The 14,048-nt window shown below is 41.9% G+C and overlaps 1 protein-coding gene across 1 annotated transcript; it reads left to right on the top strand.

Moving 5' to 3' along the window:
• Window positions 1-962: 962 nt before the first annotated feature.
• On the top strand, window positions 963-13,450 carry LOC141804462 (myosin-7-like). The gene is made up of 37 exons (XM_074688897.1): window positions 963-1,163; window positions 1,248-1,391; window positions 1,475-1,631; window positions 1,713-1,740; window positions 1,828-1,936; window positions 2,039-2,131; window positions 2,215-2,278; window positions 2,360-2,458; window positions 4,610-4,713; window positions 4,809-4,947; window positions 5,041-5,159; window positions 5,234-5,383; window positions 5,465-5,635; window positions 5,717-6,026; window positions 6,216-6,298; window positions 6,425-6,630; window positions 7,013-7,136; window positions 7,386-7,522; window positions 7,701-7,956; window positions 8,036-8,278; window positions 9,141-9,317; window positions 9,415-9,560; window positions 9,640-9,730; window positions 9,828-10,217; window positions 10,328-10,454; window positions 10,527-10,645; window positions 10,728-10,924; window positions 11,005-11,188; window positions 11,264-11,429; window positions 11,509-11,633; window positions 11,724-12,032; window positions 12,113-12,316; window positions 12,412-12,708; window positions 12,820-12,924; window positions 13,015-13,110; window positions 13,198-13,332; window positions 13,430-13,450. Exons 1-37 carry the CDS (start codon window positions 963-965, stop codon window positions 13,448-13,450), a joined length of 5,826 nt encoding a protein of 1,941 aa, XP_074544998.1.
• Window positions 13,451-14,048: the final 598 nt, after the last annotated feature.

Here is a 14,048-nt window from a genome sequence, read left to right as displayed (position 1 = left end):
GGGATTTATATTGATACAATCAAGCACTCGTCTTTTAATCAAAATACTGCAAACACAATTTTAAATCTACTTCTAACTCTGTAATAAAATCATATATTATATATCTGCAGCTGAGGTAAAATAGTAGCCAGTAAGAAATCAAACCAAATTTTCTGATCTGAGATACAGAATAAAATAAGACACTTGATATCAAGCTTGTCTCTAATCCCCACCTCTTGCCCTCCCCTTTGTACAAACAGTGTCCTCGCCTTGTTTGTCACAAGGTGAAAGCAACAAATAGCAGCAGCACATCCCGCCCAATTAGGAGACTGCTTTTTAATGTGAAACCTGTCTCCCAAAAAAATCATCCCATATTTGGTGGATAAATATGCTTTATTAGCGGAGGGGCTGCTGTCAGCGACAGGGTTCATCACTTCTCTGCACTCAAGGTTGAGAGTCAAAGGTAAGAGGAACAGTTTGATCAGCCTGATGACACTGGACTTTAACAGCCTACCTTTGCTATTAAACCATTAGAGGTTCTTTGTAACGTTTTGTTTCCCATGCATACCTCATATTTGTAGCTGGTTTATTAGTTTTGATGGCTTCATGCTTTACTTTTTCTTCTGCCTGAACAGAAAATAATACAGAGACTGAACCAGTTTTCCCTGGACTCCGACCCACCCTCGGTAAAAACTAGTTCTGATATTACCTGAAATATCTTTAGTCTTGACTTCAAACCCCATAACTGTATAGTTTTAATAAACAGGTACATGATAAAAGATGAAGTCTGTATCCATCCTTTACCTAATTGCTGTGATTGAAATACCTGCCATCTAATTACTGTACTTCTAAAGTATGATGGCTAACTGGGTGCATGGAAACTTGAGACTATTTGTACTTCCTAAATCTTGATGCTAGTTTGTTTTTTACGCTGACCTAACAATAAGCATTACAAGATCAACATTTTTATATTAGGTTGAAACATGGGTGATGCCGCCATGGCAGAGTTTGGGCCTGCTGCTCCTTATCTCAGGAAGTCAGATAAGGAGCGTCTGGAGGCCCAGACCAGACCCTTCGACATGAAGAAAGAGTGCTTCGTGCCTGACCCAGCTGTTGAGTACGTTAAAGCGTCCATAACCAGTCGAGATGGTGACAAAGTCACTGCTCAAACTGAATGCGGGAAGGTACACACATTTCTGCTTCTGATGCGGATTCTTTTTGGATTCTTGCATTTTTTGAAAGAGTGTAAAATATTTCTTCTTCCACAGACGGTGACGGTGAAGGAGTGTGATGTTCACCCTCAGAATCCACCAAAGTTTGATAAAATTGAAGACATGGCCATGTTCACCTTCCTCCATGAGCCTGCTGTGCTGTTTAACCTCAAAGAGCGTTATGCAGCATGGATGATCTACGTGAGACACTTTTATTCTCTCTATTTGTTCTGAACAACTCAGTGTCCAAAGTAACAGTCCATTCCTCTCTCTTACTCTGACAGACCTACTCTGGGCTCTTCTGTGTGACTGTCAACCCCTACAAGTGGCTGCCAGTCTACAACCAGGAAGTGGTTGTTGCCTACAGAGGAAAGAAGAGGAGTGAAGCTCCTCCTCATATCTTCTCCATCTCTGACAACGCCTACCAGTACATGCTGGCAGGTAATTATTCTGTTTTTAACTTGTCAAACTTTAACACTTCCATCTCTTTCAATGACAATCTCAAATCTCTCTCCATGGCAGACAGAGAAAACCAGTCAATCCTCATCACGTAAGTCACACAGCCAACACTATCCTCATCACCAGGTTCTGGTTGAAGGTTTAAAGGTCTTCACTGTTCTGTTTCTCTTCCACTCAGCGGAGAATCTGGTGCTGGAAAGACTGTCAACACCAAGCGTGTCATTCAGTACTTTGCCAGCATTGCTGCTGCTCCAGGAGGGAAGAAGGATCCAGCTGCTGAGAAGAAGGTAAAAAGTAGATTCCTGAATTTTATCGTTTATCATTTGTAAAGTTCAGTTTAACCCTTTAAGCTTATGGTGAAATCTAACAGTTGGGTCTGCCATGGTCAGGGTACCCTGGAGGATCAAATCATCCAGGCTAACCCTGCTCTGGAGGCTTTTGGGAATGCCAAGACCATCAGGAATGACAACTCCTCCAGATTTGTGAGTGTCTGATACCAGTAATAACAATTTCTGAAAAAAAAAAAAAAATCAGCAGGACTAAAATGATTGTCTTTCTTTCATAGGGTAAATTCATCCGTATCCACTTTGATAACCGAGGGAAGTTGGCGTCTGCTGATATTGAAACTTGTAAGTTAAGGACTAATAATATAGATGTGAAGATACAATGCTGTATTTGAACTTCTTTGCATAGTCCTGTTTCTTTCACAGACCTTCTGGAAAAGTCTCGTGTGACCTATCAGCTTAAGGCTGAGAGGGACTACCACATTTTCTACCAGATCTTGTCTCAGCAAAAGCCTGAGCTCCTGGGTAAGTACTGAACATAAACTGTGTTATTGTAAAAGGTCATAAAGTGGGGCTGTTAATGCTGAGCTAACATGTACGATTCATTTTGTGACCTTAGCACACCATTGAGAGATGAAATATGATTTAACTATCAAGATGACTTTCAGGCTTTCATTCAAATTTACATTAAATCTGACTTACCTTATTAGCCTTTAAAAGTGTAAACGTGTGATAAAAGCAGAAACTCAGAGCCAAGACAGTGAGGACTTGAGTTGCTCAGCAGTCGAAAGCTATTTGTCCAACTTTTATAATAGCACTGGATGTCTTCAAGGGTTTTGTAGATTTTCTTTTTATTATAAGAAGTAAACTTCAAACTTGGCTATTTTTACTTTTAAAAAAAAATTCAAATTAGCCCAAATACCCCCCCTGCAGGTGCAGTGAAATATTGCACAAATGTAACTAACACAGATGTAAGCTACCTGGCTGGTAGCATCAGGTGACTGACATCACACCTGCATTGAGCATCAAAACATGCACTAAGCTTAGATTTTAATTGAGACTTGGACTTCCTTTATTGTCAATGTGCAAAATACCAAGCAGTGCGTTTGGAATGAAATTCTTTTGCATTTGGCTTCCTGAAATGTCAACAACACACACCCCTTTTCCACCAGTGCTTGTTTGGTGCTAGTGCTAGGGCTTAGTTGGGTCAAATCACGTTCATTCTAAGAACCAGTTTGGGGCCACGCCAATGCGTCATTGCAAAATGTCTGCAATTCACTGCATACGTTAGAGCTCCAGGTGGTGGTGGTGGACGCATGGCGGGAGGGAAGACAACAAAGTTAGAAGTTCTCGTAACTAGACAGAGGTTTGTTTAATATTGCTTGTTTATGTCTGTCTGCTACACGGAGCGTGCTCATCCCTCGCTTTCTCTGTGTGTGTCCATGTGTGTGTGTGTGTGTGTGTGTGTATGTGTGTGTGTGTGTGTGTGTGTGTGTGTGTGTGTGTGTGTGTGTGTGTGTGTGTGTGTGTGTGCATGTTAGGGCTTGGTAATACCAAGAACCTCACGATTTTTGATTTCGATTTGAGTCTATATTGATTTCAATGCTTCTATTATCGTTTTTCATGCCCCATGTGAACATATGTGGTATGTCACCTCACGTTTTGGAGCAATAAAACAACCCAAACGTCAGACTTTAAAGCCGAAGGACCTGGCTTTATGCTGCTGCTGCTTTGGCTGCCATTTTTCAGTTGTTTGGTCTCTGGTGGCCCTCGCCCATACAACGCAAATATCCCGCACAACCCCCCTCACTTGCCAGGAGATTAATAGATTCAGAGGATTTGCTGAATCGATATTGAATTGGGCAAGGAAATATTTTAATGCATCAATTCATCAGTGCCTAGTCAGGCACTGGCCTGGAACTAGTACCAGCACCACTTTGGTGGAAAAGGGGTAATCATGTTTGAAATTTCATAGCTGAGTTGGTAGTAAATCCTGTAGAAGGGTATACACATATAAAATGAATACAAAGAGCTGTACATAGCTGGAGACAAAGGACATTGTGGAGTAGGGATGGGTACCTTTCACATGTGAAACGATACGGTACCAATGCCCAGTACCTAGTAATTGGTATCGGTACTCAACGGTACCAATTTTCGGTACTTTTTTTGTGTTTTTGTGGTAAAAAATATCAATTTGCTTAAAAACAAAATATACATATTTTTTTCAATTAAACATATTTATTCTTCAACATATAATCAAGAAATTTAAAACTGGTACCTTTTGATCTTACGTGAATTGGTACCCGGTACTTTTGGCAGAATTTGGTCGGTACCTATAAAAGTATCAAATTTGGTACCCATCCCTATTGTGGAGTCACATAAGTATTTTGGTTTGTATGTAGTAATTCATTCATTCATAATTCTCCATACCCCTTATCCTGTTTAGGGCTCCAGGTTACATAGTACTTATGTTATCTAAATGTAGCACATTTTAAGTACTTTGACAACCTGAGGGAATTGAAAAGGACTTTTTACACTGATAAATCACAGCCTCCACAGCAATCAATCAATCAATCAGTAACAACTATGTTTCTTTTAACTAATCATTGGCTGATGAAAAGGGAAAGCTGGCGTTGTTACAATACGATGAGCAATCATTTTGGTTATTCCTTTCAGAAATGTTGCTCATCACCAACAACCCCTACGACTATGCCTTCATCTCCCAAGGAGAGACCACTGTAGCCTCCATCAATGATTCCGAGGAGCTGATGGCCACTGATGTGAGTCAAATCTCTAAAAACTGGTCAACATACACGTATAAATCAACTTCTACAACACCAAAATTATGTTTCTGATTCAATAATATCCATGACAGGAAGCTTTTGATGTGCTTGGCTTCACCCAAGAAGAGAAGAACAGTATTTACAAGCTGACTGGTGCCATCATGCATCATGGCAACATGAAGTTCAAGAACAAGCAGCGAGAGGAGCAGGCAGAGGCTGACGGGACTGAAGGTAACAGCAGCTAGCTGTGACTAAAGAACCATATACTGATAAAGACTCTAAAGACAGAATTAACTTTGTTGAAATCTTTCAATTCCAAAACAGATGCAGACAAAGTTGCATACCTGATGGGCCTGAACTCTGCTGACCTCATCAAAGGTCTCTGTCACCCAAGAGTCAAAGTGGGAAACGAGTGGGTCACCAAGGGACAGAATGTAGCTCAGGTAAGAGATTTTTCCTTGTGTTCTGTTTAGAAAATAAAGTCCAGCAAGTTTCACTCATAATTCATATCTGCTAGGTGTACTACGCTGTTGGTGCACTGTCCAAGTCAGTGTATGAGAAGATGTTTTTATGGATGGTGGTGAGGATCAACCAATCCCTGGACACCAAGCAGGCCCGGCAATACTTCATCGGTGTGCTGGACATCGCTGGATTTGAGATCTTTGATGTGAGTAATCTAATACACTAATAACCAACCATAGTTGAAACATAACTTGGACTAAAAGTCTTCAATGTTTTCTTTCTACAGTTCAACACTTTTGAGCAGCTGTGCATCAACTTCACCAACGAGAAACTGCAACAGTTTTTCAACCACCACATGTTTGTGCTGGAGCAGGAAGAGTACAAGAAAGAGGGCATTGAGTGGACTTTCATTGACTTTGGTATGGACTTACAGGCCTGTATCGACCTGATTGAGAAGGTGAGATTTGATACCCTTGCAATTCCAGCCATGTAAAATGACTATTAGAGTTTGCTATAACTTCCTGTTTAATCAATTCAGCCCATGGGTATCATGTCCATCCTTGAAGAGGAGTGCATGTTCCCAAAAGCCTCTGACACCACCTTCAAAGCCAAGCTCTACGACAACCATCTGGGCAAAACTGCAAACTTCCAGAAGCCCAGAATCGTCAAAGGGAAACCAGAGGCTCATTTTGCCCTGGTCCATTATGCTGGAACCGTTGATTATAACATCAACAACTGGCTGGTGAAGAACAAGGACCCTCTGAATGAGACTGTGGTCGGACTCTACCAGAAGTCTACTCTGAAGCTACTTGCTATACTCTTTGCAAACTATGCCGGAGCTGACTCAGGTTGGTCCTTATAAAACTGGACATTTTGTTTTAAATATGATTTATATATGAAGAGATAATTCTACTAAAAAACATGCTACACCAACTAACACAGATTTCAGTGTAAGGAATCTTTGGAGACTATTAAGTATTATACATACTTTGAGATTTCTTTTTCTTTTAGAAATGTAATGACTTCTTTTCTTTTAGTTCAAGAGTCTGGTGGGAAGGGGAAAGGTGGTGGTGCCAAAAAGAAAGGTTCATCCTTCCAAACTGTGTCAGCTTTACACAGGGTGGGTTCAATAGAATGGGCATGTCAACATTTCAAGAGGTTTTCTTCAGCTGTAAAACAACATGAAGCTCTTTTAAGGTCCATTCTTGTTTGACAGCACATTTGTCCTTTGGGGTAAACTTCACAGGAGAACCTGAACAAGCTGATGACCAACCTGAGGTCTACTCACCCTCACTTTGTGCGCTGCATCATCCCCAATGAGACCAAGACTCCTGGGGCCATGGAGAACCCTCTGGTGATGCACCAGCTGCGCTGTAACGGTGTGCTGGAAGGCATCAGGATCTGCAGGAAGGGCTTCCCAAACAGGATCCTCTACGGAGATTTCAAACAGAGGTGTCTGTCAGATATGCAAAAATCACTGCCTCTCAAAGTCAGCAGGCCCGTGTGACCACAGCAGCTACAGTTTTGATTTCGAAAGATTTTGCCATTCTGCTGGAAAATTTGACTATAGTCTACACAAACTGAAATTTTTCAAAGTGGAACTATCAGATTAGTGTCTCACTTTCTCCAAAATTTCAAATACCTTTTGAATGTGGTTAAGATCTGATGACAAGGCCAAAACATGAGTAACATCATTTTGTATCCAACCATGCATCTAATTTGTATATCATATATCACTTGTGCATGTATGATTTTCTTTGAGCTTTTAAACACAAATTAAGTCATTGGTGTTTATTTAACTAGTTTATAACTCTCTCTTGTCTTCATTACAAAGATACCGCATCTTGAACCCAAGCTCTATCCCTGAGGGACAGTTCATTGATAACAAAAAAGCTTCAGAGAAGCTTCTGGGCTCCTTGGACATTGACCACAACCAGTACAAGCTGGGGCATACTAAGGTTGATCTACACATTAAGTATTTATTTTTACTATGCACTGTTAGAAAGTTAGCATGCTAACAGCATGTATGTGGTTGTTGTGGTTTATAATTCACAGCCATTCCTGGGGTAATGTTAAAGTAAGGGGACTAATGCATGTGTTATTTGCAATAAAGACTTCCGACTTTTACCTCAGGTTTATTAAGACCATGTGATCATGTATGTACGTGTATTGATTTATTGCCTATGCCATCTGTTTGCCAAAATCAGGTGTTCTTCAAAGCAGGACTTCTTGGTCTGCTGGAGGAGATGAGAGACGACCGTTTAGCTCTCATCATCACCAGGCTCCAGGCAAGGTCACGGGGTGTTCTGGCAAGAATTGAATTCCAGAAGATCGTTGAACGCAGGTACCTGCACTTAGACTACTAAAACCCTACCATGTCAAGGCGACTTTTATTCATACCACATTCTAATAAGCTCTGGACTGATTTGTAAGAGTTGGAAAATAATTTAGCCATGGTTAAACGTTCTTATTTTCCTTGCAAGGGAAAGCTGTTAAAGCTAATTTTACTCTGATGTCTGTAGGGATGCACTGCTTGTAATCCAGTGGAACATCCGTGCCTTCATGGGGGTCAAGAATTGGCCCTGGATGAAGATGTTCTTCAAGATCAAACCTCTGCTGAAGTCAGCAGAGACTGAGAAGGAGATGGCCAACATGAAAGAAGAGTTTTTGAAACTCAAAGAGGCTTTTGCAAAATCTGAAGCCCGCAAAAAGGAGCTAGAGGAAAAAATGGTTACCCTTCTCCAAGAGAAGAATGACCTGCAACTCCAAGTTCAATCTGTATGATCAATATTCTCTAGCCTTTTTACAAATATAAAAAGCAAACATCTGTGTAATGCTATGTCATGTCATACAACAGGAGCAAGATAATCTTTGTGATGCAGAGGAAAGATGTGAGGGGCTGATCAAGAGCAAGATACAGCTGGAAGCAAAAATCAAAGAGCTGACGGAGAGACTGGAGGATGAAGAGGAGATGAACGCTGAACTGACAGCTAAGAAGAGGAAACTGGAAGATGAATGTTCAGAGTTGAAGAAGGACATTGATGACTTGGAGTTAACTCTGGCCAAAGTTGAGAAAGAGAAGCATGCCACTGAGAACAAGGTACCTTCACTAATACTTACAATGCAAGAAGGATGTAAAATGATCAGCCATAGCTGAAACGTGTGCAATGACAATAAAGCTCATCATTCATTCATTATGACTGTTGATAGACAAGTGAAGTAACAAGAAAACTATATAAATAAAAATAGTGAGTGTATGAGTAATGGCTGAAGTTTATACCAAACTTCAGTGTTCCTAGTTTGAAGTGGTCAATGAGCTAAAGTGTTGAGGGAAAGGAAACTGCTGAGCCAGAAAAAAAGGTCATGGACAGACAAAGCTTATTGGCGAAGGGTAGCCTGGGGTGGCCAGTGTAGTTCTACTGAGTCAGAACACACAGTCAGTTGTTTATGGGGCTGTGTAGCTGAAGACTGGCCAGGATGCCCATACTGACCCCTGTCCAATACCATTAGAATCAACTAAGTACATGAGCTCATCAGAACTGGGCCATAGGGCAATGGAAAGTAATGGCCTGAAAGAAATTGTCATTAACTGACTTAGTCTACAAATTTCCAAGATCTCAATCTAATGGAACATCTTTGGTTACAACAAAGTTCAATCCATGTAGCTCTGCATCATAACATCTACGACCTACAAGACATGCTGCTGATGTCTTGGTTCCAGATACCACAGCACTCCTTCAGTGGTCTACTTGGGACCATGTCTTGTCAGATCAGGGCGGTTGTGGTCCTGACCTGATGACAAGGAGGGCCCACTTGGTATTTAGTAGGTTGTCCTAGTGTAACAGCTAATTGGTGTAAAAGTATTACACTAAAAAGTATTAAGTAAGTCCAGAGTGTTTCCATGTCAACAAGTCTTGTTGTAGTTTTTATCAAAGTTATGATTTGCTTCTTTTCAACAACAGGTTAAAAACCTGGTCGAAGAGATGGCTGCACAAGATGAAATCATCGCCAAGCTGACCAAGGAAAAGAAAGCCTTACAGGAAGCTCATCAGCAAACACTGGATGACCTGCAGAGTGAGGAGGACAAAGTCAACACTCTGACCAAGGCCAAAACTAAGCTGGAGCAGCAAGTGGATGATGTAAGAGCTTTGTAAAACAAGATGAGTGAGCAAAACTAAGATATACAGGATGGTTTTTGTGATCTTGATAAAACATTAATCCAACCATCTGTCACAGCTTGAAGGATCCCTTGAGCAAGAGAAGAAAGTAAGAATGGACCTTGAGAGAGCCAAAAGGAAGCTTGAAGGAGACCTAAAGCTGGCCCAGGAGACCGTCATGGACCTGGAAAATGACAAACAGCAACTCGAAGAGAGACTGAAAAAGTAACATGGAAACTGCACTTGTAAAAGATAAATGTACCTAAACTTATCCTTGTACCCATGACATATTTGTCATTCACAGGAAAGATTTTGAAATTAGCCAACTGATTGGTAAAATCGAAGATGAACAAATGATAAGTGCCCAGCTTCAGAAAAAACTGAAAGAACTGCAGGTAATATTATAAAGATTTAATAAGCTTATGGGGATGTGACATTTCTGCTGCATCTTTTAGTTTTATTCAGTGAAAAAATAATGTAACATTGTTCTAGGCCCGCATCGAGGAGCTGGAGGAAGAGCTTGAAGCAGAGCGAGCTGCTCGAGCTAAGGTGGAGAAGCAGAGAGCAGACTTGGCCAGAGAGCTGGAGGAGATCAGTGAGAGACTGGAGGAGGCTGGAGGAGCAACAGCTGCCCAGATTGAGATGAACAAGAAGAGGGAGGCTGAGTTCCTCAAACTCCGCAGAGACCTGGAAGAGGCCACTCTGCAGCATGAAGCCACCACCGCCACACTCAGGAAGAAACAGGCTGACAGCGTTGCTGACCTGGGAGAGCAGATCGACAACCTGCAGAGAGTCAAGCAGAAGCTGGAGAAGGAGAAGAGTGAGCTCAGACTGGAGCTGGATGATGTGGTCTCCAACATGGAACAAATTGTCAAGTCTAAGGTAAAAAGCTGTGATGCAGAACATTGTTTTTTCTACAGACTGATTTCAGTCCAAATGGTCAGTATTTCTAAAGAAGTTTATGTGCCATCATGAATTTCTTTCATTTCCAGAATAACTTGGAGAAAATGTGCAGGTCTCTGGAGGATCAGATGAATGAATATAAAACAAAGTCAGAGGAGGGACAGCGTGTCATCAATGACTTCACCATGCAGAAAGCAAAGCTTCAAACTGAAAATGGTAACAATCTGGTTTCATGTGCATTTGATTTGAAATAGAATGAAAACTTATTTCATCCTTCTTTTATGTAAGGTGAACTTATAAGGCAGCTTGAGGAGAAGGATTCCCTGGTGTCTCAACTCACCAGAGGAAAACAGTCCTACACTCAACAAGTTGAAGACCTTAAAAGACAATTAGAGGAGGAAGTGAAGGTAACGAACAAATGGTTCCTCATTAAGTACAAAAGATGTAAATGATAGTTCATGGCAAACTGAGATATGCTCTCTGCTTTAGGCCAAGAATGCCCTGGCTCACGCGGTGCAGTCTTCTCGTCACGACTGTGACCTGCTCAGAGAGCAGTACGAGGAGGAACAGGAGGCCAAGGCTGAACTCCAGCGCAGCATGTCCAAGGCCAACTCTGAGGTGGCTCAGTGGAGAACCAAGTATGAAACTGATGCCATCCAGAGGACTGAGGAACTGGAGGACGCCAAGTAGGTTCAGTCTCTTTTCACATGAACAGCTCTTCAATATTATAAAGAATGAGCTCTGACTAAGCTCCATCAACATTTAGAAAGAAGCTGGCTCAGCGTCTGCAGGACGCCGAGGAGGCTGTGGAAGCGGTGAATGCTAAATGTTCCTCTCTGGAGAAGACCAAACACAGACTGCAGAATGAGATTGAAGATCTCATGGTGGATGTGGAGAGGTCCAATGCTGCTGCTGCTGCTCTGGACAAGAAGCAAAGAAACTTTGACAAGGTTGGATTTTAAACAAACCCTACCATCAATGTTTTAGAATGTTAGCACATTAAACCTGTGACACACACATTTCAGGTCTTGGCAGAGTGGAAACAAAAGTATGAGGAGTCTCAGACAGAGTTGGAGAGCTCTCAGAAGGAGGCCAGGTCTCTGAGCACTGAGCTCTTCAAACTCAAGAACTCCTATGAAGAATCTCTGGAGCATCTGGAGACCATGAAGAGAGAGAACAAGAATCTGCAGGGTAAGGCTGAACCTAGCTTCATCTCTTTTACACAACTAGATCTTTGCAACCTTTGCTAACATAACATTTGATCTCTCAGAGGAAATATCTGACCTCACTGAACAAATTGGTGAGGGTGGAAAGAATATCCATGAGCTTGAGAAGATTCGAAAACAACTGGAGCAAGAGAAGACTGAGATTCAAACAGCTCTGGAGGAGGCAGAGGTACCCTGAATGTTTCAGAGGCAGACCTCAGGAACCAAGCAAGATGTGTCATATTATTTTCTTATCCTTTACTCCTTTACTTCATGACAGGCCTCACTGGAACATGAGGAAGGGAAGATTCTCAGAGCTCAGCTGGAGTTCAACCAAGTCAAGGCTGATATTGAACGCAAACTATCAGAGAAAGATGAAGAGATGGAGCAGGCAAAGAGAAACCAACAGAGAATTGTGGATACTCTTCAGAGCTCTCTTGATTCTGAAACTCGCAGCAGGAATGAAGCCCTCCGCTTGAAGAAGAAGATGGAGGGAGACCTCAATGAGATGGAGATCCAGCTCAGCCAGGCCAACAGACAAGCTGCTGAGGCTCAGAAACAGCTCAAGACTGTTCATGCACATCTGAAGGTACGACTTCATAGGCAGGAGTCATTGAGTTGTTTTATTTACTTAGCTCCAATTTAATTTTCTGGGTTTTCAATTTCAAGGACACACAACTACAACTTGATGAGTCCATGCGCACCAACGATGATATGAAGGAGAACATCGCCATCGTTGAGAGGCGTAACAACCTGCTTGTGTCTGAACTGGAGGAGCTGAGGTCTGCTCTGGAGCAAACTGAGAGAGGACGTAAACTTGCAGAGCAAGAGCTGCTGGATGTCAGCGAGAGGGTGCAGCTGCTGCACTCACAGGTAAGATGCAGATAATAATTAATGAAAAAAAAAAAAGAAAGAAAGAAAATATCATTCTTTCACAAAAAAAATATACACAAATTGTGTACAACCAGAACACCAGCCTGATAAACCAGAAGAAGAAGCTGGAGGCTGACACCTCCCAGCTTCAAACTGAGGTGGAAGACGCAGTGCAGGAGTGCAGGAACGCTGAGGAGAAGGCCAAGAAGGCCATTACTGATGCTGCCATGATGGCAGAGGAGCTGAAGAAGGAACAGGACACCAGCGCTCACCTGGAGCGTATGAAGAAGAACATGGAGCAGACCATCAAAGACCTGCAGCACCGTCTGGATGAAGCTGAGCAGATCGCCATGAAGGGAGGGAAGAAGCAGCTGCAGAAGCTCGAGGCCAGGGTAAGTACCAATGTTTTTTGTTTACATCATCTAAATCTTAAGATCTCTGGATGGTCTCTGTCAGTTCAAAGGCTTTTGGCTAATCTCTTTGTTACTGCCTTCTACATCTAGGTCAGAGAGCTTGAAGGTGAGGTTGAAAGTGAACAAAAAAAGGCCAGTGATGCTGTGAAGGGGATAAGAAAGTATGAGAGACGCATCAAGGAGCTTACCTATCAGGTAATGATTAAAAAAAGGTCTGTGTTATTGATGCTAAGGTACCATGTTCAAAACCAGAAAAACAAATCTTATTATGTTTCTGTGATTCAGACGGAAGAAGACCGTAAAAATCTTGCACGTCTTCAAGATTTAGTGGACAAGTTGCAGCTGAAGGTTAAATCCTACAAAAAGACTTCTGAGGAGGCTGTAAGTATCCAACACGTCTTAACAACAAAACCTGAGTTTCACCTAAGCACATAGGGGTTTGTAACACACCTGGGGTCTGTGTCTCAGGAGGAGCAGGCCAACACTCATCTGACCAAGTTCCGCAAGCTGCAGCATGAGCTGGATGAGGCTGAGGAGAGAGCTGACATCGCTGAGTCTCAGGTCAACAAGCTTCGTGCCAAGAGCCGTGATGCAGGGTCAAAGGTCAGTATAGTTTGTTTTGTTGTGACATAGATTTAAAAACACTCAAAAGGAAAAAATGTCTGATTGTTTTAAACTTCTGATTTTTCTTGTTTTTCAGAAAGGGTTTGATGAAGAGTGAAGTCCTCTAAAATGTTAACTTCTGAGGCACGTGTTGCTTGTGTAACTGTGTCTCCCTAAATATGTTGTTTGTCCAGTAGAATAAATTTACTGTGCATCTTAAACTGTTTCTTGACTTTTCTTTTACTTCTGAGAGTTAATAGTGGCTGCACCTTCTTTTTCCTAACTGCTCTTCCCTCTCTGCCATGACTGTAACCCTGTGTATTTTAGCAAGACAGTAAATAGTGCTGTTAATATAGCTCCTCCTCAGTCTCCTGATTACTCAGATTACTCATTCACACCCCATTGGCAGAAAGTACAGGGTAAGGAGTTATCTATATTAACTAATCCCATTCACACCTTCAAGGGGGCAGCCACTAGAGGGCAGTTATGAGTTATATGGACAGTTGACCTGGGATTGAACCCCTCACCTTCTGACTGAGAAACTATCAACACTACTGCTGATCCAGAGACACTCCACAGAAGATCACATCCATGCAGATCAATTCTGATCACATCTGTGTCAAAGTTTAAATTTCCCCTTTGACACTCAAAAACGGGCTGTGACTAAGTGGAGAACAAAAACTGCTGCTCTTTGTTCTCTGAATTACTTTCTTCTC

The sequence above is a fragment of the Halichoeres trimaculatus genome, unplaced genomic scaffold (assembly GCF_033239565.1).
Source record: "Halichoeres trimaculatus isolate MK-OKI-2021-1 unplaced genomic scaffold, fHalTri1.1 fHalTri1_scaffold_15, whole genome shotgun sequence".
Classification (NCBI taxonomy): domain Eukaryota; kingdom Metazoa; phylum Chordata; class Actinopteri; order Labriformes; family Labridae; genus Halichoeres; species Halichoeres trimaculatus.
Note: the sequence above shows the minus strand (reverse complement) of the source record. Positions and strands in the feature narration are given on the sequence as shown.